The sequence below is a fragment of the Arvicola amphibius genome, chromosome 1 (assembly GCF_903992535.2).
Source record: "Arvicola amphibius chromosome 1, mArvAmp1.2, whole genome shotgun sequence".
NCBI lineage: Eukaryota > Metazoa > Chordata > Mammalia > Rodentia > Cricetidae > Arvicola > Arvicola amphibius.
The window spans coordinates 67,331,442-67,357,362 of record NC_052047.1 but is presented as its reverse complement, the minus strand read 5'-3'; the positions used below and the strand labels follow the sequence as shown (position 1 = coordinate 67,357,362).

Below are 25,921 nucleotides of genomic sequence, written 5' to 3'. Positions count from 1 at the left end.
CACAGTTGTCTGTCTGTCCATCTAACAAACCCGGGACAGTCTTCCAGGCGGACTACACGTGCACATTTCAGTGGCTGTAATTCTATTTTACAGGATACAGGTGCCTTTTTATTTATCTATTCCCTTCTAATGAGTGTTAACATAATTTCCAATTTTTTCAGTGTTACAGCTCTTGTAAGTAACGGTTTTCTCTGGAGTTCCTCATTCAATCCACGCATTAACTGTGGCTCATCGAGTGCCACCCTCTCTCTTCAGGATGCCCGGCAAACAAAGGATTCCTCAAAACTTTTTTTTTAATATTAATTTTTTTTTCTCGAGAGGTTGAAGATTGGGCTCTCGACAACCTAGGAAGCCCAGGTCACTGGGGACCCAAAGTATCTGCAGACACTTCGCCGGGCGCCGGGTCTGAGTCTTTGGCGGCCGGCACGCTCCGCACCGGTAGATCCGGCGAGCGCAGATCCGGCGGGGTGGGGCCGAGCTGCGCGCGACCCTCGGCGCGCTCCGGGAGTCCAGCCCGAGCGACCGCTCTGGTCACCACGGCCGCGGGCTCTATGACTCCGCACAAGCTGGCGAAACGGGGCGGAGTCGGCGGGGAAGGCGGAGAGTGCCGGGCACCATGAGTCTCGGCGCGGAGCTCTCGCGGAACCGCGTCGCGAGAAGCAGCAAGTCCCGCGCTTGCGCACTGCGGCGGTGGCCTGTGGCGCGGTCGGCGGGCGAAGGGGTCTAGGTGGTGTGAAGGCCAGCGCCGCCTCGACCTGTAGTCATCATGAGCGGGACCTTAGCGAAGATCGCGGAGATCGAAGCCGAGGTAAAGGGCGCGCTGGGCGCCTCCCTTCCCAGGCGGTGCCGCTGCTCCGATATACCGTCGACGGCGTCGCCCCGGTGCCTGCCACCAACTCCCTCCCGCTCCCTCAGCCCAAGCTTGCACCGCCTCGGCTCCTTGCCCCCTCCCTGAGCGCCTGTGGGCCTGGGCCCCTCAGCTAACACCTCCTGGCCCCACACCCAGTCCTTGGCCGGTACCCTATCCGGTCTTCAGCGTATGTCTTGATGTTTCTGTTTTTCTTGCTTTTACACCGATCTCTTCCAGACAACGTGACATGATCATATAAAGTCTTGCCTTGTGATTCCTTGCCTACCCGCCACTCTAGTCCCGATGATCCCCCCCCTTTTGCACGTCATGGATGGTGGCGGTCAAAAAGAAAAAAAAAAAATCTAAAAGTAAATCTATTCTACCCGGATAGTGTGTGATGCCTGAGAAGTTCAGAGCTTTTTGATTTTTTTTTTTTTGTTTTGTTTTTGAGATAGGGTTTCTCTGTTTAGCTTTGGAGCCTTACCTGGAGCACTCTTTGTAGACTAGGCTGGCCTCGAACTCAAACAAGATATCTCCTGTTTCTGCCTCCTGAGTTCTGGGATTAAAGGCATGCACCACCACCACCCGACGAAGTTCAGGGCTTTTTAAAATTAGTAAAATGGTGATCCTGTTTTAGACCGTGTCCAATAGAAACAAATCCTGCAGGTAGGTGTTAGTTCCATCTGTAGATAGGAATTGGAATGATGTGGTGCTATCACATTGGGCCTCACTTTTTTCTAGTTGAACCTGAGTTTTCGCCTCCCCTCACTCTTTTTTTGGAGACAAGGTCTCTCTACATAAGCCCTGGATGTTCTGGAACTATGTAAATTCAATGCCAACCTGGTTTACATAGGGAATTCCAGGACCCTCAGGACTACATAGAGAGACTATCCCAAAAATCCACAAATAAATGAAATGGGCACACTGACATTAGTAGGACCTTGAAAAATAAAACATAATGCTCTCAGCTTTTGGGAAGATTCAGGATACTTTATCTTTTCTGAAGTGCTGCAGGTTTATGGCCGTGATTCTTCCCTTATTAGATGGCTCGGACTCAAAAGAACAAGGCTACAGCTCATCACCTTGGGCTGCTTAAGGCTCGCCTTGCCAAGCTTCGAAGAGAGCTCATCACTCCGAAAGGTGGCGGTGGTGGTGGGCCAGGAGAAGGTTTGTTTTCCATATATTGTGTGTGTGTGTGTGTGTAGTTTCTATTAAATTAATATGTCAGAGGTGTGTGTATATGTATGAATGTATGTATTCATATGCCTGTGAATTATTTATGTTCCTTTTGAGATAGAGTCTCACTGTATAGCTCTTGGCTGTCCTGGAACTCACTATGTAGACCAGGCTAGCCTCAAACTCACAGAGATCCACCTGCCTCTACTTCCCGAGTGCTGGAATTAAAAACATGGCACCACTACGCCTGGCTTCAGTGGATGTTTTTTTTGTTTTTGTGACAGGGTTTCTCTGTAACAGCCTTGTCTGTTCTGGAACTCCTCTCTGTAGACCTGGTTGGCCTAGAACTCACAGAGATCTGCGGGGCTCTACCTCCCACGTGCTGGAATTAAAGTCCACCACCATGTCTGGCTACTTTATTTTTACCTGTTTGTCTTTTTGTTTTGTTTTGTTTTTGTTTTTTTCCAATTGAGGTAGATCTTACTGATTCTGGAACTCACCAGTTCAGTTAGACTATTTGTCAAGCACTGAAGATCTGCCTGTAAGCCAGCAATGGGTTACAGGTGTGTGTAGCTGTTGCTAGGGGTCACAGGTGTGTGTAGCTGTTGCTAGGCTTTTTTACATGGGTGCTGAGAGTCCACAGTCAGGTTCTCATGCTTGTGTGACAGGCACACTGACTTCTAAATCATCTCCTTAGCCCCATAATTTTTAAACATTTAAAATTAATTTTGTGTATGTAATTAATACTTTTAGCAGGGCAGTTTGTGGTGCAAGCCTTTAATCCCAGCACTCGGGAGGCAGAGGTTGGTGGATCTCTGTGAGTTCAAGACCAGCTTGGTCTACAACACAAGTTCTAGGGCAGCCAGGGCTACACAGAGAGACCCTGTCTCAGAAAACAACAGCAACAACAACAAAAACCCAAATTATTAAAGTCTACTTGTATTTTCTAAGCTTGACATATTTTGTTAGTACTGGGGATCAAACCCAGTACCTCATACATGCTAGGCATATGTTTTATTACTGTTCCCAGCTCTGAAGCCTAAAATTTTGTTTATTTATATATTATTGCAGTACTGAGATTTGATCCTAGGGGCCTTGTGCATGTTGGGCAGGTCTTCTACCGCTGAACTACATGTCAAGTCCTTAAGCCTTAAATCCTGAATTATATATTTTTTATTTTAGTTTTCTGGTTTCAAAGACAACTGAATATAATGCAAGTAAACAGTAGTTTTATTTATATCATGCTCCCCAAAAACAGATTTATTGAAATGGATACACCTGCAGCTTTAGTGAGGTTGAAGTAAGTAAAGAAGCTGGTGCACAGAGGCTGGACTATGAAAACAGAAATAGTAAATTGGAGAGAGCTGTGATTAGGACTCAAAGGAATGTGGTATATTCTGCATACTTGCCAGAAAGACCCACCAACAGCTCTGAAATTAGTTGCAGCCATTGTTAAAATACAAGGAGGGCTTTAGTTGGTTCAGTGCTTGCTGTGCAGGTGTGAGGACCTGAGTTCAGATCCCAATCCCATGGAAAAAGCTCTTTAGCTCCCAGTGCTAGAAAGGCAGAGGTAGGGTTCCTGGGGCTTTCTGGCCAACAGTCTAGCTGGAGGTGAGTTCCAGGTCTTAACAGGTAAAGTAGAAATTGATCCAGGATGACATCTGATGTCAACCTCTGACTTACACATCACAGGCTTAAGAACACAGGCATAGACACACAAAATCCCAAAAGCTGGTAACACATAGTACTTGGGGCTAGAGGCAGGAGGATTGCAAGTTCCAGTGTGACCTGGACCACTTAAGTATATCCTTATCAAAAAACATGATTACACTATTCTCAGATATAAGATAAAATCTAAACCAGAGTTAAACGTAGAGCTCCAAGTCCACACCCTGCTTTTTTTGTGTTTTTGTTTTGTTTGAGACAGGGTCTCTATATTGGCCAGGTTGGAATTGACCTTTCAGAGTGCCACCTTGCTTTAGCCTCTGAATTGCTGGGATTAACACTATGTAACACTATGCCTGACTTTATTTTGATATTTTAAATTTTTGTTTGTTTTTGTTTCTTTCTAAACAGGGTTTCTCTGTTAGCCTTGACTGTCCTGGAACTCACTCTATAGACCATACTGGCCTCAGTTCACAGGGATCTGCCTACTTCTGCCTCCTGAGTTCAGGGATTAAAAGCATGCACCACCACTACCCAGATGATATTTTAAATTTATGTATGTGCTTGGCATAGTGGTGCACACCTTTGATCCCAGGACTTGGAAGGAGAGGCAGGTAGATCTCTGTGACTTCCAGAATAGCCAGATCTATATAGTAAGATCCTATATGAAAAAAACAAAATGTGTGTGTGTGTGTGTGTGTGTGTCTGTCTGTCTGTCTGTCTATCTGTGTCTGTGTGGTTACTTGTATGTATGTGCACCGGTGCTCTCAGAGGCCATAAGAAGGAATCAAATCTCTTGGAACTGCACTTAAAGCTGCTTGATGTGGGCGTTAAGAACCAAGCCTAGGTTTTTACAAGAGCAGCAAAGAGCCATCTCTAACTCCTGTGTTATTTTGTTGGGTGGGTGGTTGGGTGTTTTGCCTGAATGTATATATCTATGTACTTTGTGTGTGAAGTGTCCCCGGAGACCAGAAGAGCATATCAGATCCATTGGATCCTCTGGGACTGGAGTTACAGATGATTGAGAGCTGCCTTGTGAGTGCTGAGGACTGAGTCTGGGCCTCTGCAAGAGTGGTTAGTGCTCCAGCCACAGCATATTGTGGTTTTGGGAGATGACCTCAGATATTCCAACCTGGCCTCCAAACTTGGGATCCTTCTGCTTTTTACCTCCAACCACTGGAATTACAAGTATACATCACAATACCTGGCTAACCTTCATTATTTAAATATTATATCAAAAATTGTTATAATTTAATAAAGGATTACCTTGTTTTAATTAAGTACTGCATTAAATTGAATTGTAAATTTTATGCTTGAGTTCTATTTCAGAAGTAAGCCTCAGAAAGTTAGAGAAACACTAACAAAAATGTGCAAGGACTTAGGTGGGTGGTAATGCATCCAAGGATAACTGCTGTCTTCTGGTGTTTGTTAATGTTTCAGGTTTTGATGTGGCTAAGACAGGTGATGCTCGAATTGGGTTTGTGGGTTTCCCATCTGTGGGGAAGTCAACTCTGCTAAGCAACCTAGCAGGAGTGTATTCTGAAGTGGCAGCGTATGAATTCACTACTTTGACCACTGTGCCTGGTGTCATCAGATATAAAGGTGCCAAGATCCAGGTGAGTAAGATTCGCGGCCCCAGAAAGGAAAGAAATCCATTGTTTTCCTGCATTTCAGGAGCTCTTTATTAGTGGTCCAGTGTGTCCGGTGTATCTTTTTATTTCCTAGGCCTCTTGTTTTTTCAAGACAGGGTTTCTCTATGTAGCTTGGGAACCTGTCCTGGAACTCACTTTTTAGACCAGGCTGGCCTTGTACTCAGAGATCCGCCTGCCTCTTGAGTGCTGGGATTAAAGGTGTTTGCCATCACTGCCCGACTGGCCCCTCATCTCTTAACAGTTGCTACATTAAATTGTTTAACAGTAGTGTAATACAGTGAAGAAGAGCCTATGAAGATACATTAAAAAATGGGACTACTTTTTAAATCTGATAATGGGGGAAGAACATCTGAGACAAAGCATTATTACAAAGTGACTTTTGGAAGTGGATTTTTAAGATTTTATGTGTATGGGTATATATGTATATATGTGCATCATGTGCATGACTGGTGCATAAATCCCCTGGAACAGAGTCCTGAGCTGCCATGTAGATGCTAGGAATTGAACTCCGGTCCCGTAGAGGAGCACCCGGTGTTCTTAACCACTGAACTGTTTCTGCAGCCCCAGAAGTGAGTCTTTTGAGAAAAGATATTATATAGTCAAGGCTGGCTTGAACTCCAGGTTTGTCCTTGCTTTAGCCTGTGAGGTGCTAGAATTATAAGTGTTTGATGCCATACCTGGTTGACGGGGTGTCTTGAAGTTAGCATATGTTTTTCTATTTCTGTGATAAAACACCATGATCAAAAGGCAAGTTGGGGAGGAAAGACTTTATTTGGCTTACACTTCCATATTACTGTTCATCTTCGAAAGAAGTCAGGACAGGGGCTGGAGAGATGGCTCAGTGGTTAAGAGCATTGCCTGCTCTTCCAAAGGTCCTGAGTTCAATTCCCGGCAACCACTTGGTGGCTCACAACTATCTGCAATGAGGTCTGGTGCCCTATTCTGGTCTGCAGGCATACACACAAACAGAATATTGTATATATAATAAATAAATTAATTAATTAAAAAAAGAAGTCAGGACAGGAACTCACACAGGGCAGGATCCTGGAGGCAGGAGCTGATACAGAGGTCATGGAGGGGTGCTGCCTACTGTTTTGCTCCCTATGGCTCGCTCGGCCTGCTTATAGAAGCTAAGACCACCAGCCCAGGGATGGAACCACCTACAGTGGGCTGGGCTCTCCCGTTTGATTTTTCTCTGTTCGGATGCCCTCCTTTCGGGTAACTCTAACTTGTGTTGTGTTGACAAGAGACTAGCAGCACAGCATAGAATTTGACCAGCCAGAAATATAAAAGTACATTTAAGTCGGCTATCACATGTCTTTAATCCCTGCACTCTGGAAGCAGAGACAGACAAATCTTTGTGAGTTCAAGGCCAGCCTCATCTACATAATGAGTTCCAGGATAGCCAGGGCTAGGTAGAAAGACTCTGTCTCCAAAGAAAAAGAATTAAAAACAGACAAACCAATAAAAATCAATGGTACTGGTACATCTTATAGTGATTAGATATCAGGTATCTTTTTTTTTTTTTTTAAATATTTATTTATTATGTGTACAGCATTCCTTCCATGTGTGCCCGCAAGCCAGAAGGGGGCACCAGGTCTCATATAGATGGTTGTGAGCCACCATGTGGTTGCTGAGAATTGAACTCAGTACCTCTGGAAGAGCAGTCAGTGCTCTTAACCACTGAGCCATCTCTCCAGCCCCGATATCAGGTATCTTTAAAGGTAGGTTGAGATTGAATTTATATAGGGCCTTTGTATATGCTAAGGAAGCTGACCTTTATCTGTATAAGACTTGAACAGTACTCTAAAGGCACCCAAGTTTCTGTAACCCTGGCTATCCTGGATCTTGCTGACCTTGAACTCTTAGAGATCCTTTAGCCTCTGCATGCTCCCCTCCCCAATGCTGAGATTAAAGGTGTACACTGCCACCACCTGGCTTTAATTTTGTTCTTGCATCATCATAGGTGCATGTCATTATGCTTTGTTCTCTTCTGTCCCCTTCCTGCTCCTTTCCTTTCCTCCTTAGTTAATCCTGATTCCTGCTTTTATTTACTTTGTGGATTCTGTTGCCCCCTCTGTTTCCTACCTCTTCCCCTCATCTCACAGTCTCTAGTTTTGTGACTCCCCTCCTATATAACTACACACACACACACACACACACACACACACACACACAATTTTAAATCTACACTCTATATGAGAGAAAACATGAGGTATTTGTTTTGATCTCTTAATATTTTCCAGTTGCATCCATTTTCCTGCCAGTATCCTGATTTCATGACTGCATAATACCCTGTTTTGCATAATATGTTTCACATTTTTACATGTTTATCTGTTGATGAACAGACACATAGGCTGGGGCTTCTTTGGTTAATTGTGAATGAATAGTACAGCATATATTTATACATTTTAGTAATAAAGAATTTGCTAATCGATAGAAATAGTTGATAGATTCATTGGATGGCTTAAAGAAATATTAGAAGGGCTGAAAACTTACTAATCACTTGTTAGTTACTTTATTATTTATTCATATATTTAATTTTGAGATAGGGTGTCTCTGTATAGCTCTGGCTATTAAACTCACTTTGTAGACCAGGTTGGCCTACGGTTAAGAGATTTGCCAGGCTCTACTGGGATTAAAGCATGTGCCATCACGCCTAGCTTTACTTGTTAATTTATACTAAGTGATTGTGAGCTTTTTTTTTTAACTTGTGTTTTTTACTACAAGGTCTCATATATTCAGATTGGTCTCACATTCAGTTTGTAGCTACTGATGACCTTGTATAACTCCTGATCCTCAGTTGCCACCAAGGCCGATGTCTTGCATTTTATCCCTAGGACCCACATAGTAGGAGAGAATTGACTCTTGCAAGTTGTCCTCTAACCCTTATAGCATTTTTTCTCCCTTATTTTTTTAAAGATTTGTTTATTATAGTGTTCTGTCTGCATGTATCCCTGTAGGCCAGAAGAGGGCACCAGATACCAGATCTCATTTCAGATGTTGTGAGACATCATGTGTTTGCTGGGAATTGAACTCAAGACCTGAAAGAGCATCCGGTGCTCATAACTTCTGAGACATCTCTCCAGCCCTTCCCTATTTTATATTAATTTTTTATTTTAAAAATAATTTTAAAGTTAAAAAGTATTACACACAATTCTCTTATATTGCTGACTTGCTTCCCTTAATCTTAACTCTTTTTTTGGGGGGGGGGGTCTTGGCCAGGTTTCTCTGTAGACCAGGCTGGCCTGGAACTCAGAGATCTGCCTGCCTCTGCCTCCTGAGTGCTGGGATTCTAGGCATGCACCATCACTACCAGGCTGGAAGTGAGTCTTTTTTGAGAAAGGGTCTTATTAGTTTTGCAGGAATACTGCAAAAATTATGTTGTGTCTTCGTCCTTATCATGGGGCTTATAATGTTAGTGATGTTGAAATTAATGTGTATGTATATACTGCTCTGTGTTTTTATGTGTGTGTACTTCTGTGTGCATGTAGAGATCAGAGATATCAGAATGTCTTCTTTTATTGCGTTCTGCTTTAACTTTTTGAGACAGTTTCTCACTGAACCTGGAACTGGTTATTTTTGCTAGACGAGCCCTTGTCTATTGAGCCCTGGGAATTCCCCCCCCCCCCCCCCCCCCCCGAGACCTGATGTTATACGTGCATACCTCTGTGCCTTGTTTTCACGTGAATTCTGGGGATCTGAATGCAGGTTCTCTTGCTTTTTTTTTTTCCAAAAAGGTCTGTAGCCAATCAAGCCCCCATCACTATTAATTTTTTTGTTTTCAGACATATTCCTTCTATGCAGATCAACCTGGTTTTTTTTTTATTATTTATTATGTATACAATATTCTGTCTGTGTGCATGCTTGCAGGCCAGAAGAGGGCACCAGACCTCATTACAGATGGTTGTGAGCCACCATGTGGTTGCTGGGAATTGAACTCAGGACCTTTGGAAGAGCAGACAATGATGCTCTTAACCTCTGAGCCATCTCTCCAGCCCCTCAACCTGGTTTTGAGCTTAAGATTCTGTCTTTGCATCTGTAGTGGGAACTCTAACTGGTTTGATGTTAATTTATGTGAGTTCATTAAGATGGTGTTTGCAGCTGGTCAGTGGTGGCTCACACCTTTAATCCTAGCACTCAGGCAGAGGCAGGCAGATCTCTGTGAGTTCCTGGCCAGTCTGGTCTACAGAGTGAGTTCCAGTACTGTAGGGGAATGTGTTACAGTTGTAGTTTTGCAGAAATATCCTGACTTACCCGGAAGCCAGACTATACTTAGAGCCTTAATAGGACAGCTTGGGAGGGGTAGAGCCCCAATAGGACAGCTCTGGAAGCTGTAGCCACAATAGGAAGCTCAGCCCTGGAGGATAATGTCGCAATCGGATGACAGCTCTGGAGGATAGAGCCTCAATGGGACGACAGCTCTGGAGGCTGGAGCTGTAATATGTCCTATTACGGTTCAGCCCTGAAGGAAAGGTGTCCCGACTATTGGGGAGCCAGGCTATCTGAAGATAGGGTGCAGTGGGGGATGGTCTCCCTGCAGGATATTGGGATCCTGCTCTTCTGCAGAGCCAGAACAGCTGAGCTCTGCTCTGTTCACTTAAGGGAGCATCCTAGCAGAGCTGTCTGCTTCTTCTTCAGCCAAAGATGTTTCTTCTTTCCTAACACTCTGCTGAAGGGGAAGCCCCGGTAGAAATGTAGCAATTTCCTCCTGTTCTGTTGAAAAGTTGTTACTTTTTTCTGATCGGCCTTGCTCAGGCCCTCTAGGGGAGCTTCTCAACAAGGTTTTTCAGCTCAGTCCCCTAAGGATGGTTCTTCTAGTCTACCTAGCTAATGGAGGTCATCCAAGACTGTTTTGAGAAAGAGATTTAGTTGGGAAGGAGTCCAGGAGAGTGGAGGCCTCTAACTGAAGGGGCAGAGAGGCTTATGTAGGGCTTCCTAGGGGGCGGAGTTTTCCCAGGGAGAAAAGGGATTGGTTAGTTTTTCCCTGCTCAGGGATTGGTTAGTTTAGTTGATCAGGGCAGAGATGGCTCTGACTTTATGGCCAAACTGTGTTTCTTTCACTGGTCCTTTTTAGCTTTTTGACTCTGATCTTAGGACCAGGGCATACATATTTCTTTCACTGGTTCTGATTCTGGGGACAAAGTGTGTTTGACACTAGTTTCAGAGTCAGGGCACGTGTCTTTAGTCCTGGGTTCAGTGATAAAGATGTTTCTTTCCCTGGCCCAGGTCTTAGATCCAGCGAGTGGTTGGTTGGTTTTTTTTTTTGTTTTTGTTTTTTTTTTTTAACTGACTCTGGGTTCAGAGGGTGCTCAGTGATTGGTTGGTTTCTTGGTCTGGTTGTCTCTTTCACCCTACAAGAACAGCAAGGGACCCTGTCTGAAACAACCATAAGGAAAAAAAAGAGGACAAGCGAGAGATGGTGTTTGCAGAGCTTCTGAAGGGAGATGTTTTCTTTACAAATCTAGTTAATAGTTCAGGGAAGATACTCTGAGAAAAATCCACATTCCGATTCTAATTCTCATGCTTTCATTTTATTATTAAAATTATTTAATTATTTTTTCATGTGTTTTCCTGCTTGTGTGCCTGTGTACCACTTGCATGTCTGTTGCCTGAAGAGTCATAAGAGGTTGTTGGAGTCCCTGGAAGTGGAGTTACAGATGGTTTCGAGCCACCATGGGGGTGCTGGAAAATGAACCCGTGTCCTCTGCAAGAGCAAGTTCTCTAACTGCCTAACTGTCTCTGTATTGTTACAATGCTTGTATGTCCTGTGCAATCAAGCACATTCCTTAAACTTTTGTTTGCTCATTGTGGTGTCTGTTTTTGCAACAATTGTTGCTGTTCTATCACTTTGCCTAATTGACGTTCAGTTCTTTCCATTCCATTTGTTAATTGGATTTCTGTATGAAAGAGCTGCCCTTCTTTTACTTATTTAATAATTTATAACAATGTGGGATTGTGGATATTTTATGTGTTATATTTCAGTACTATTAGCTGGTAAATGGTGGTGCATGCCATAAATCCTAACACTTGGGAGGCAGAGGCAGGCAGATCTCTTGAGTTTGAGGCCAACCTGGTCTACAGAGCGATTTCCAGGATAGTCAGGGCTACACAGAGAAACCCTGTCTTAATGCACCCCCAAAATTCAGTACTATTATTACTTAAGTTTTACCAGATTTGACCATTAGAACATTCCTTTTGTTGTCTCCTTATGTTTTTTACATAAGCCCTCGTCTTGTTTCCTTTTTCTTTGGGGATATAGTTTTCTAGGTAGGCTAAGCTGGCCACAAGCTCAGTGGCCTGCTTTGCCTTTGCCTCTTGTGTGCTGGGATTGTAGGTGTGCACTGTCATCCTCAGCAATAGTGCGATTTATTGAACAGATTGAAAATCACAAGAAATGGTGCAAAAGGATGTCATGGTGAAGATGATGTAATGTGTGCGTGCTTACTCTTATTTTACGTAGTCATGTAGTACTGTCCAGTTTATTTTATGTAGTTTGCATGTGTATGCATGGTGTGATGTGTGTGTATATACGCTTGTTTGTGGGCATGTGTGTATGGAGGACAGGTATCTTCGCCATTCACTCTTCCCCTTATATATCAAGGCAGGGTCTTTTACTCGAACTCAGAGCTTCCCATTCAGCTAGTGTAGATAATCAGCTTGCAGTGGGAATTCCTTGTCTGTCTTTCCATCTACATATGTAGGCTGTCGCACTACTGGTGTATAAGTGGGCTTTAGGGATCTGATTATCTACAGAGTGAATGGCGAAGATACCTGTCCTCCATACACACAGACCCACAGACAAAGCCCTCATGATTTGTCACAAATGCTTTACCTACTGAGCTTTCTCTGCGGCACCTTCTTAGTCATTTTCAGTGCCCTGAAGTCCGAGAGCAGCCTATAGCTGACCTTTAGTATATGCTAAGGGAAATAGCATTCCTGCAATCACTTCCTAGTGAGCAAGGTTGGATTTGATAAAATGGGTGTTTTGGTACTTGCAATTCCAGAATTTAGAAAGTGGGTGGAGGTATGGAAGGTCCAGAAGTTCAAGGTCATCCTCAGGTACTTACTGATTTCAGGAACAACTGGGATTCCATAATACTCTGGGATCGCAAAGATGGGGGGGGGGGAAGGGTTGTCTTTGTGACCACCAAGCCTGGGAGAGTAAGGATTCGATTGACGCAAAAAGGAAATCTGGGCTGTGGTGGTGCACACCTTTAACCCCAGCATTTGGGACACAGAGACAGGGAGTTAGAGGCCAGCCTGGTCTACAACGTGTGTAGCCAGTGTTACACAGAGAAACCCTGTTTTGGGAAAAGAAGAAGAAATTGCAGTTCAACCCTTAGGAGCTGGTGTTCAAACTTTTTTTTTTAATTTAAAGATTTATTATATATTTTATGTATGTGGATGTTTTGTCTACATGTACTTTTGCACATCAGAAGGGCATTGGTTCTCTGAGACTACAGATATAGACAGTTGTGAGCTGCCACCATTTGGGTGATGGGAATTGAACTCACAACCTCTGAAAAAGCAGCCAGTGCTTATAACCACTGAGCCCCTGGTTCAAACATCTAGAGTTTCACACTGAGTGATTTTATATTAAACATAATTAAACAGTACCATTTGGAAAAACGTTTTCTGATGTAGTTCCCTGTGTACACGAAGGCATATTACATCAAAAGTCTTCTCAAAGTACGTGTCACTTCCGTAAGATGGATTCTGGAGATAGGCTCCCTGTACTGTCTTAAGGGCCTAGGGGTCTGGTCATCTGGGCTGTTAGCCACCTCTGGTCCTACTTGTGGGAGTTTGGTATGACCTGGCCCTACAGATAGTGCAAAGATCCCCAGGCTACCTCTATTCCCAGCGTTCTGGGCAGAAAACATCCTTTCCTTTAAAAAGACAGCCCTACATGTTTAACATTCCTGGTATCCCTAGTGTATCTGTGAGCACAAGGATCTCTGTGCTCCCAGCACAATGAAGGGTTGGATTTGGGTCTCATAAATTTTGGAGACCAGAGAAATACTGGTGTCCAAAAGAGGATACTTGTCAGTGTGATTGATCCATTCAGATTTATAACCAGTTCCTTTTCCCTGTTCTTAATCTTGCAGCTGTTGGATCTCCCGGGTATTATTGAAGGTGCCAAGGATGGAAAAGGCAGAGGTCGTCAAGTCATTGCAGGTGGGTGGTATGGGGCTGCCGTCTGCAGATACTACAGATACTTCTGTTGGATAGCAGTGGTCTAGTTATTCACCCCTGTAAGTTCTGGACTTTCAGATATCATCTTTAGTGATGTTTTCCAGTGTGGGTTTTTTTTTTTTTTTTTTTTTGATTTTTCAAGACAGGGTTTCTCTGTGGCTTTCGAGCGTGTCCTGGAACTAGCTCTTGTAGACCAGGCTGGTCTCGAACTCACAGAGATCCGCCTGCCTCTGCCTCCCGAGTGCTGGGATTAAAGGCGTGCGCCACCACCGCCCGGCTCCAGTGTGGGTTTTTTTGTTCAGTAGAAATCTTTAATTTTGATAGATTCTAATTTGCCTTTAAAAACTTTTTAGATTTATTTTATATGTATTGTTCGTAAGTAGTGCTTAGCCTGCATTGTATGTATGTGCCCCACATGTCTGCCTGGTCCCTGGGGAGGCTGGGGAGGTGGTTGTATCCTCTTGAACTGGAGTACGTAAGTGCCTGCCACCACGCCAAGCCTGGTTTTGTTTCTTGTTGTTTTGTTTTTGTTTTTTTTTTTGTGCATGAATTCTGGGGTCAAACTCAGGTCCTGATACAAGCACTTTACCTACTAAACTGTCCCCCCAGCCTTGAAGATGTTTTATAAATCCATACCTCCTTAGTTGTGTTGTTATTCTTCATTTTTATTGTTTGTGCTTTGTGTGTGTAGCTCAGTGACCATGGAGGTCTGAAGAGAGCGCATTGGATCCCTTGGAACTGGAATTATGGATGGTTCTGAATGCCAGGAACCAAATCTAGGTCTTTGGCAAGAGCAGCATGTGTTCTCATCCACTGAGATTTGTGATGCCTCTGGTGCTGAAACAGAGTGTGTCATGTTAGCAGTAGGGAATGTTGATTTTGATTTGCTGTTTGAGATGTCAGTCCAGTATGTCAGGAGGACCGAACAGAGCTTACATTGGTCAGGAGAGAGGTGAAGGGAAGTAAAGAGGATGCAGGAGGGATGGTGTAGATGACCAGTGAGCACACAGAAAGATTCCGCATTGTTGCACGTTGCCGCCACTGAGAGCAGTCATTAAATCCTGGTTAGTGACACCCTGCCTGCTAGTGGGAATACAAACACTCGGGCAACTGTTTAGCAGGTTCTGGTCACTTTTATTTGTGATGTGCAACAGTTTCACTGGTGTCTGTCTAACATAACAACAGAAAGACTTGGATGTGACCGTTCTCCCCCTCCCCACCTCAGGGTTTCTTAGCGTAACAGCTCTAACTGCTCCAGAATTTGCTTTGTAAACCAGAGATCTGATTGCCTCTGCCTCCCAAATACATGACTGTTTATAGCAGACTCAAATTATGCTTTCAAATTGAAAATAATATATATATTCCTCCATAGGTGACTAGCAGGTGATAGTTTACTACTCAGTTATAAGAGACAAGTTACTGATAACAACACAATGTGCTTGAATATTAAGAAGTGCTAGAAGAAAAGATTTAAGCAGAAAAGAGGACATTTTTATTTCACTATTTATGTGGAATTTTAAAAAGCAAAACTTCCTATGATGTTAGAAAGTGCTTGGCAAGGAAGTGGTCTAAAACTGGTGTAACTTTCCAGGGTGATTTGAATGTTCTGTATGTTTGACTGACTTATTTTTGACAGGGTCTCCCATAGTCTAGTTGTCCTGATCTGCATGCTGGGGTTGCAGGTGTCCACCACCACACCTGTCTTGACTATCTTGACACTGTATCTTGACAAGTGTGCTGATATCATTAAATCGTCTGCTAAACAGATAGTTTGTTTTTGTGAAGTGTAGTTTGATAAGGCAGATTAAATGTATGTTACTTGAGGACTGGAGAGATGATTCAGTGGTTACAAGCACTGACTGGCCTAACAGAGGATCCAAGTTTGATTCTGAACACCCACGTGGTAACTTACAACCCTCTGTCTCCAATTTCAGGGGCTCTTCTGGCCTTTGTGGGATATTCGGGCAAACACTCACACCAAATCAAAACCAAACCAAATACATGACTGTGCTCATGTAATACAGATAATGTAGTCTGGATTTTATTTTAGAGTGTGTATTTATTTTAAATGAGTTTGCATTTTTAAAAACATTTCTAAGTTTCTTGGTAGTTTACCCCCAGCTGATTTCTTACGGGTTTTTTGTTTTTTTTTTTTTTTTTTTTTTTTTTTTTTTTGTTTTTCGAGACAGGGTTTCCCTGTAGTTTCTAGAGCCTGTCCTGGAACTAGCTCTTGTAGACCAGGCTGGCCTCGAACTCAGAGACCCAGCTGATTTCTTTATGTGATGTCTTGCTCATGTTAAAGACGGGCCAGTTTTCCGGGGATGGTTTGACAACAAGTCATGCACTACAGGTTGATAGCTAGTATAAATCTTTGGTAACTTTCACATTTTATGTGTATATAAGAGCAAGAAAAAAAATCTCAGTCTGGGGCTAGATAGAAAACACCTCAATTTGAGTTTTTGGGTTGGTAAAAGCTGTATGCATTCAACTTAGGGTGTCATTTTTACCCCCAGTGGCCCGAACATGTAATTTGATCTTGATTGTTCTGGATGTCCTGAAGCCCTTGGGACATAAGAAGATAATTGAAAATGAGTTGGAAGGCTTTGGGATCCGCTTGAACAGCAAGCCCCCCAACATCGGCTTTAAGAAGAAAGACAAGGGAGGCATTCATCTCACAGCCACTGTAAGTGGGAAGATGGCGTGGGGGAGAGCACCGACTGGAGGGTTGGAGTGAGAGTGGACTCAGATGTGCAGAAATCGATAACTTGAAACTGTTCTCCTCTTTTCCTGTTCTCATTGAGATAATTCAGTGACCTTGTATTAAAAGATAAGAAAAACAAGGTCTAGACAGGAGTCATCCTCAGACTTACTTTTTCAACTTTGTATTTCCTCTTTTTAGGCCTCTACCTGGGGTGGTACAAGCATTTGGAACAATAATCCCATGAAGTAGCTCCCAGGGTCCTGTGCTCTGGTTTATCATTAACTTATACAGCCCTGACCAGAGACCAAGCATTAGCTTACGCTCTGGAAGTGGCACGAGGAAGGCATGGAGTAGTCAAGAACCCTCATTCTTGGGTAAATGAACAATTACTGAGAAAGATACAGTGTGTTAGATTGATAAAGTAGGGACAGGTGAGGAAGCCGTGTGTTCCCCACCTCTCCCGACTGTGTTTCATGTATCTCAGGGTGGCCTCAAATTTTAATGTAGCTGGGAATAATCTTGAACTTGTTACACTCCTGCTTCTGCCTCCTGAGAGCAGGGAGGACAGATGTTTCCAGTATTCCTGGTGCCTGGTTTCTGGGGTTTCTTGGGATTGAATCCAGGGCTTTGTGCATCCTAGGTGAGCATTCTACCCGCTTAATTACAGCCCCAGACTCTAGGGCTACTTTTCTCCCCTCCCTCCCCCCAAACAGGTTTCTCTGTGTAACAGCCCTGGCTGTCCTGGAACTCACTCTGTAGACCAGGCTTAAGATCCGCCTGCCTCTGCCTCCTGAGTGCTGGATTAAAGATTCAGGCTACTATGACCCACAGGGTTACCTTTCTAAGTTCACAGAAACACTGGCCGAGGTGACATGAGAACAGCAGCCAGTGAGTATCTTGGGAACGGATTTGTTGGAGAGGAGCCGAGTGAACGTCCCTGAGATTGAAACATGAAAGCAGCGCAAGCTAGACATGAGCTCCTGGCACAATACTATTCTGACCTGTGGACTGACCTTGACTGACTGTTGTTTTGTGTTTGGTTTCTCTAGCTTTGGAGCCTGTCCTGGAACTTACTTTGTAGACCAGGCTGGCCTCGAACCCACAGAGATTCACTTGTTTCTGCCTACAGAGTGCTGGGATTAAAGGAGCGCACTACTACCTGGCTAAGTTTTTTTTTTTTTTTTTTAAGATTTTTTTTTTCATTTTTGTTTCAGGTGTTTTCCCTGCATATGTGCATATCATGTATGTGTGGTGCCTAAGGTTCTTTTGTTGTTTTTTTATTCTTTACTCTTTTGGGGGGCCCACCATCCATCCCCAAATAATCACACACGAGACTTAAGAATAACTTGTGACTGCCCGCCCTTAGCTTGGCTTGTTTCTAGCCAGTTTTTCTCAAATTATCCTGTCTACTTTTTGCCTCTGGGCTTTTATTGTCCTCTGTTTTACTGTTTTGTCTCTCTCTCTTTCTTTCTTTCTTTCTTTCTTTCTTTCTTTCTTTCTTTCTTTCTTTCTTTCTTTCTTATTCCGTGTTTATCTGTGTAACTGAGTGGCTGGCCCCTGAAGTCCTCTCCCTTCCTCTCTTGCTCCTCTGATCTGTCCTTTCAGACCAGATTTCTCCTTGTATTTATTCTCTCTGCTTGCCAGACCTCCTGTCCTTTCTCCTGCCTTACTATTGGCTGTTAAGCTCTATTAGGACAATCAGGTGTTTTAGACAGGCAACGTAACACAGCTTCACAGTGTTAAACAAATGCAACATTAAAAAAAGGCAATGCATCTTTGCATCATTAAACAAATGTTCCACAGCATAGACAGATGTGATACGTCTTACACTAATAGTCCACAGCACTGGAAAGACTGAAAGGGAATCAAATACCTGAAGTTACAGACAGTTGTGAGCTGCTGTATGGGAGCTGGGGGCTGAAACTGGGGCTTCTATAAGAGCAGCAAATGCTCTTAACCACTGGGCCATCTCTCTGGCCCCATGTTAAACTTTTATAATTTTTAGTGTTTTGACACAAGGTCTTTTTTATACCAGGCTGGCCTTATATAAAACTTCTGATCTTCCTTCTTCCACTTCTTAAATGTTAGAGTCACAGGCACATGCTCCACAGCAGCCTGGCTTTTGTGTTGAGTTGGTTTGAGAGGTTATCCTAGTGTTCCTGTGAAGACCTGATGACGGAGTGTGCTGACATCTCCTGTCATCTCTGCAGTTGTGAGTTGGAGATCAGAGTGGGCCACATACCAAAACCCTGTCTCAAAAACAAAAGGCTTTTCCCAGCTTCATGGCTCTCCTTTAATGCTAGCACCCAGGAGGCAGAGGAAGGCAGATCTCTTAAGTTCTAGGACAGTCAGGGCTTCAAAAACAAAAAAACCAGCATCACGCTATGAAGCTGTAGCTGCCCTGGAAGTCTCTGTGGAGACCACATTGACCGTGAACTGAGAGTCCTGCCTTTCACTGCCTGCTGATTCTGTTCTTAAAGGACAAGCTAAGCAATGACTCCTTTAAAAAAATAAAAAGGATGGAGGGTCTGGTGGAAGTGGTGGGGTGGGCAACATACACCATGTGTTTCGTGGCAGTCGGAGGAGAGGCTGCAGAAGTCCGTTCTCCCAGCCATGTGAGTCCTCAGAATGGCAGCAGGCCCCTATACCTACTGAGCATCTTACTGACCCTGAAAACTGCATTTTATTTTTTAAAAAATTATGTGTATGGTGGACAGTGGTGGCGCACAGTGCACGCCTTTAATCCCAGCACTGTGGCTGAGGCAGGAACTTCTCTGTGAGTTTAAGACTACCTTGGTAAGATAGAAAAGAAAACGGTTTAAGACAAAGTGGAAGAAAGAAAACTGGAGAAAATTAGAGTGTCTTTCTGACAGAATGGGAGTGAGCAGCTTTATCAGTTTTGGTCAGTGAATAAAGGTCTTAGAATTTCCTCAGAGTTCAGATTAATATAGGTTTAAGCTCTTTTCTGAAAGATCTTCCTGTTTATTTTGCCGTGATATCTGACCTTGAGAGTTCTTTCGATTAGTGTGCTATAACTTGTTCATAGCTGTTTGGTGGCTTAACCGACAAAGGTGATTGCTAGATTGATATTGAATTAGGACTTTACCTTAATATCCTGTTCTAATTATCTTCTTAAAGATGGTGTCATCAATGATTCTAACATTCTGGGAACTGAATATAAGACTTCAGTATATGAATGTGGTTAGTGGGGTGTGTGCAGGACACAGCACATTTTATACCTACCTGAGTCTAGAAAGCTTTTTAGTTCTACTGTAAGTTACTCTCGTCAGGGCAATGTAGTGAGTTTACATTTTGGCTAGAAGTTTTCAGGCACATGGCTGGGATGTAGCTCAGTAGGTAGGATGCTTGCCTAGCATACACAAAGCCTTGTTTAGTTCACGGTACCACATTGACAGAGAGTGGTATTGCATGTCTGATCCAAACACTTGGATCATTCTTTGTTTGAAAGCAGTCAAAAAGAGAAAAGTACAGAGAGACTGGATATGATGGTACCTGACTTTAATTCCAACACCCACACAGAGACAGGTTGATCTCTTTGAGTTCCGGGACAGTCAGAGCTACATAGTAAGACCCCCGTCTCCCAATAAAGAAGAGTACATGGTCCCCCGTCCTCCCTGATTGGTCTTTTTTTATCTCCCCATTCAGTGCCCTCAGAGTGAACTAGATGCTGAAACAGTGAAGAGCATTCTGGCTGAATACAAAATTCACAATGCTGATGTGACACTGCGGAGTGATGCCACAGCAGATGACCTCATTGATGTGGTCGAAGGAAATAGGTACTTGGTGTCTTTGTGACTGGTTTGAAGTTCGAGGGAGACTAACAATGGTTAGGTAGGAACTCAGCCCCAGGGTATGATTGTGGGCCTTGAGGTCTTCACTGGTACTTGCGGGTTCTAACTTCTTCCTTGCTCTGCAGTTTAATTAATGATGGTGTTATTCCCTAGTCGAGTTATTTGCTGGGACCTATGCTGCTTGAGGCCTTCTGTCAAGCAGTAGTTGAAGAGAGGGAGCTGGTCCGGTCAGTCCGCTGTTTCCAGTTACGATTACTTGAGCGATCATATAGGCCACCTTGCACAAATGAGAGCACCAAGATGTGTCTCTTCCACGCATCCTTACTGGGTGTGGCTGTAAACTTGTTCTGTGAAACACTGCCAGTGTTAGCACTTGAGTAATTTAAACCACTTTGTTGAAGTTATTCCTAACATTAACACAGAATCTTCTTAGTTTTTTATTTAAAGAATTTGACTCAAAAGGAAACAAATGAATGCAGTTGGGCAGTTTATGAGTGAAGTACCTGAGTCTGAGAAGCTGCAGCTTGCCTGACTACTAGTGATCTTAACTGTCGCACTGATTGCCCACTAGGCCTATAATAGTGCTAAATGCTCTACTTAAAGCCAGACGGTGGTGGCGCACGCCTTTATCCCAGCACCTGGTGGGCAGAGGCAGGTGGATCTCAGTTCGAGGCCAGCCTGGTCTACAGGTTCCAGGATAGGCTCCAAAAAGCTACACAGAGAATCCCTGTCTTAAAAACAAAACAACAACAACAACAAAAAAAAAACCCCAAAAACTTTAGTGTTTAAAACTATGGTGAGCTGGAGCTATAACTCATGATTCAGTCTACCCTACCATGCACAAAGTCCAGCACTGGCTGAAAAGAACATAGAAATTATAGGTATATATGCTGAGCACTGGTGGTGGTACACACCGTTAGTTTCAGCAGAGACAGGTGGATCTATAAGGTACGTAGAGAAACCCTGTGTCAAAGAAAAAAACAAAAAGAAGAAAGAAAGGGAGAGAAGAAGGAGGGAAGGAAAGAATCGGGGGTTTATCTTTGGGTGGAGGGGTTGAGACAGTAGCTCACTATCTGTCCTGGAACTCGATCATCAAGCTTCCCATTAACTTTTGGTGATGCCCCTTCCTCTGCCTTCCAGTGCTAGGATGGCAGGCATGTGCCACTATGTTTTTGTCTTCTTTAAAAACAAAGAAAATAATTAATTCCAGGGACTGGCATTATGTTTGAAACTAGGGCCTACGTATTTTGTTATTTTACAATCTATAATTCAGTTTTTGAACTTTGTACTTATTTTTTTTATTTTTGCTAGTTTTTACTTTTATGTGTGTCTGCACCAGTGTGCAAGTGCCCAAGCAGGCCAGAAGAGGGTATCTGCCCACTGGACTACAGGAAGTAGTGAGCTATGCAGTGTGGGTGCTGGGAACCACTAAGTCCTCTGGGAGAGCCAGGGCTCCTGACTGCTCAGCATCATGCATACTGTGGGTTTATATTTGTAGTGAGGGGTGTGTGGGGGGTATTCTTGAGTGCGTGTCATGGTCCCTACTTGTAGTTCGGGGGACACTTTGTGAAGCTGGTTCTCTCCTTCCACCTTAGTGAGTTCTAGGATCATCCTGGGTCCTCAGGTTTGCTGGAAGGTGCTTTGCTACTTCCTGTAAGTGGATGACGCTGATAGCTTTTGAGGGACTCGAACAGGGGCCTCAGGTGGGGAGTACTAAGTATTCAGGCTGTTTAGTCAGCAGCTCCAAGTTAATACCTTTTCTTCTTCTCCTCTGTAGAGTTTATATCCCCTGTATCTATGTATTGAATAAGATTGATCAGATCTCCATTGAGGAATTGGATATTATCTATAAGGTGCCTCACTGTGTACCCATTTCTGCCCATCACCGCTGGAATTTTGATGACCTTTTGGAGAAGATCTGGGACTATCTGAAACTTGTGAGAATGTGAGTCCTGATGGTGGCGTCGGGCTCCTTAACAGAATGTGTCTGTTTCAGAGGTACAAGTAGCCTGCTTCCTGTTGAGGAGATTGCAGGTCACCTGGCCTGCTGGCAGAGGTGGTAGAGGGTCGTGTATATTCAACACATGGCAGCCTGTCTTTCCTCTGTTGCAGTTACACCAAGCCCAAAGGCCAGCTACCAGATTACACCTCCCCGGTGGTGCTGCCATACTCCAGGACCACGGTGGAAGATTTCTGCATGAAGATTCACAAAAATCTTATCAAAGAATTTAAATAGTAAGTATCATGGCATGTGGTACTTCCTTGTGAGTTACTGGTTTCACTAACAGTAGTAGTAATTCTTGGAGGATTAAAGAAACCAGGTAACAATGATGCCACTGAAGGGATCTCTTGAAGGGATTCCCCCCCATTTTTTTTCTTTTAAATAACTTGTATGTACTATGTATCCCTGGCTGGCCTCTGCTTCCTGACAACTGGGATTATAGGCTTGTGCCAACATGACCTCCCCCCCCCCCCGCCCCGAGACAGGGTTTCTCTGGCTTTGGAGCCTGTCCTGGAACTAGCTCTGTAGACCAGGCTCACAGAGATCCGCCTGCCTCTGCCTCCCGAGTGCTGGGATTAAAGGCGTGCGCCACCACCGCCCTGCTTTGATGTTTATTTTTATTTCATGTGTATGTGTATATGCCTTAGTCTGTATGTGTGCACATGTGTGCAGAAGGCATTATCACATCACTTTGAATGACAGGGAATCGAGCTTGGGTTCTCTGAAGGAGCAGCATATACTTCTAACCTCTAGCCAGCCCCTCTCAGTGTCTCCTTAAAGCCATGCCTACCTGACTGGAGCAAGAGAGTTCCAGAAGCCTCTTTAGCTCAGGAGTGTTTGCTGGGACTCAGTTTCCTGCCTGGCCCTCGCTTACTCACCTTCCTTTTGGCAGATACTGATTTTAAGGCACGGCCAGTGGCTTAGTGGATAAGAATGCGTGCATTGAAAGCAAGAAGACCTGAGTTCAAATCCCCTGCTCTCACATAAAATCTGCTTGGCCCCAATTGCCTGTAAGCCCAGCATTATTGGTTAGAGACAGGGGGTGCTGGAAGCTTCCTTGGGTCTTCTGGAGAAGCTGTAAGTGCACTTAACTGCTCAGCCATCTCTTTTGTTTCGGTTTTTGTTTTTGTTTTTCAAGACAGGGTTTCTCTGTGTAGTCCTGGCTGTCCTGGAACTGACTGTAGACCAGGCTGGGCTTGAATGCACTCAGATCTGCCTGCCAAGTACTAGGATTAAAGGTGTGCGCCACCACTCTTGGTTCAGCCCCCCTCCCCCCATTGTTTTGCCTTTCTTCAGTTGACTATGGAATGAGCAGTTCTGAAAGCATTGTCTTGGTTTGTGAAGTCCCAGTGCGTGACACTGCTGTGGAAGTAGCTTTGAATGTCCCAGTTTGGAAGAGGCTTTTGTCTGGTGTAGTCTGTGTCTTTTAAGAACTAGGATGCTCAGTCTGATAAGACTGGAACCTAGGCAACTAGAGCTAAAGCTGGTTGTTACTGCCGCTGACTGCCTTTATTCCTTTTGCTACAGTGCTTTGGTCTGGGGTCTCTCTGTGAAGCATAATCCTCAGAAAGTGGGTAAAGACCATACATTGGAAGATGAGGACGTCATTCAGATTGTGAAGAAGTGAACCCGCCAGCCACAGCAGTGTTCCTTAGCACCAAGTACCCTTCTCAACCTTCTGTTTTTGGCAGCCATTGGATTGGGGTACAGGAATGGAGATGAAGACTCCAAAGTGCAACATCATTTGTCCTTGTTGGGGGTGGGGGGTAGGGTCCCATTTATTTCAGGCTGGCCTTGAACCCTGTAGCTGAGGCTCCATCTCCCAAGTGCTGGGCTTGCCAGTGTATACCAGCACCTCAGCAGCATCGCCTTTCTTGCCTTGCTGTCACATGTCTTGAACTGTATAAAAACTCTGGTGGGCCCACTGGCTGTGTGTCATTGTCAGATTTGCAGTGGGTCCAGCTGAATGCGGAAACAGCTGTATGTACAGGGAGGCGGCTGCAGAGCGGGAACCAGATAACATGACCTGTGCTGTCCTGTGTGACGGACAGTAATGAGAGGCTCTTTCACCTGGTGTGGCCTCTGTGCTTTCAGGTGATCTTAGGACATTGGTGAGGGGAAGGATATCCTGAAGTTATCTGCTTATTTCCTCCAATGCTGATCTGTTCCAGAAGATAGCAGTTGAGTGGTCTGGGAGCAGAGTGGGGTTTGAGTTGTTTAGGAACTAAAAAGATTACTCAGCCTTGTAAGCCTCCCTTTCATCATGTGACACAGGGATAATGGCACTAACTGTTAAGGTTGAGGTGCTGGTTTTAGGGGTGGGTTTTGGAAGTTGCTTAGCACGGTGTCAATCATATAAAATACTCAGTATATATTGGTTCCTGTTGGCTCAGTTTTTTTTTCTTAAACTGGGCTCATTGCCTGCCATAAACTCAGCACAGCTGTGCATTATCACAGTCACCAGGACCTCCAAGCTAAGACTTTGACTTTAATCCTTTGGCAGCCTCTTGTCAGTCATGTAACTTGGATGAAGGCAGGGGACATGAGAAGTGAGGTGGCTGCTCTTACCAGATAGGTGTGTGGATCCACATCCCTGGAATGGGAGGGAAGGCTCATTAAGACTACTGGAGAGCTGCGCGCCTTTAATCTCAGTACTTGGGAAGCAGAGGCAGGCAGAGCTCTGAGTTTGAGACCAACCTGGTCTACAGTGACTGCCTGGACAGCTAGGACTGTTTCACAGAGAAATCCTGTCTCGAAAAACAACAACAAGCAACAGTAACAAAATACTACTGGCGAGAGCACATGCGGGCCTGGGAAGACGAGAATGTCAGCTGATTGTCCTGATTATCTGAAGATGGTTGGCAATAATCACGTCATGGCTTAGAAGGTGGGCCGTAGGTACAGAGAATTCTTGCTGAATCACTTGTCTGGAAAATTATTTTAATGTGATCTGCAGGGACGGTAGAGGAGGCCTTGAGAAAAACAAGAACAGGCTTGTCTTTCAAGGGAGATGAGCTAGAACCTCTATCAATCTGAGTGAAGGTGTGGCCTCCCACGAAATCCCCTTTGCTCAGGTTTGCCCTCCTGCTGTGCTAGAGTGGTCTCCTCCCTTTCTTTGGGTTCAGCACTGTCCTCAGGTGCAGGTCGGCTCACCTGTCCCAGGCCAGTCACTCTTCAGAACACAGACTGGTGTTTACCACTGGACTTTCACTGATGGGCATAACCGAAAGCCTACCAAACACTACAAGAAAGAGTTGACATTCAGGGCTAGGGGATTTCTAGCTAGGTTTGTTCTCCAGTGAGAGACTCCTCAAGCAAAGCTTAAACATGTAGTAGCACTTCAGGATGCTGACGAGAGGACAGTCCCAATCCTTTGTGAGGCCTGTTACCCCTCCCCCAGTTGCCAGCCCCATACACCTTGAAAAGTTGTCCTTTAGCCTGGTGTGGCAAATACCTATAATGTTCTATTTGGATAGAAGCAGAAGGGTTAGCAATTTGAGGTCATGCTTAATGATATGAATAGTTAAAGCTGGCTTTAACTATGGAGAAATGCTGTCTCCATCCCCCAACACAAACATGAGCTTACCTTTCCCCTTCTTTGGGACATAGACTTGATGGTCTGAAGAGAAGAGGTAACTAGTCAAGGACACTGGCTGGGCAAGTGCTGCCCATGGTTGGCATCTGGGTCAGGTGTTGCCAGGTTCTTGGCCTCTTATCCAAAGAATTGAAACTAAGGCCTTCCAGGGATTTGCACTTCAGGGTAACTCCATTTGGAGCAAAGCAATAGTGTAGATTATTGAGGGATATACTGTCAGGAGTACTCAAGGACCCAAGGCTACAGTCTAGGGTCTCACGGTGTCTTAAAAA

General features: G+C 44.3%; 1 protein-coding gene across 2 annotated transcripts; it reads left to right on the top strand.

Annotated features, from left to right (window-relative positions):
- Positions 1-650: 650 nt before the first annotated feature.
- On the top strand, positions 651-24,433 carry Drg1 (developmentally regulated GTP binding protein 1). 2 transcript variants are annotated; one of them, XM_038314187.1, is made up of 9 exons: positions 651-808; positions 1,894-2,017; positions 5,132-5,307; positions 13,452-13,521; positions 16,053-16,222; positions 19,907-20,037; positions 21,830-21,997; positions 22,165-22,287; positions 23,582-24,433. In XM_038314187.1, exons 1-9 carry the CDS (start codon positions 767-769, stop codon positions 23,679-23,681), a joined length of 1,104 nt encoding a protein of 367 aa, XP_038170115.1. In that variant the 5' UTR covers positions 651-766; the 3' UTR covers positions 23,682-24,433. The 2 variants fall into 2 exon arrangements, with proteins under 2 accessions (XP_038170115.1, XP_038170120.1); XM_038314192.1 differs by having other exon boundaries at positions 667-808; positions 1,857-2,017.
- The last annotated feature ends 1,488 nt before the right edge of the window (positions 24,434-25,921 follow it).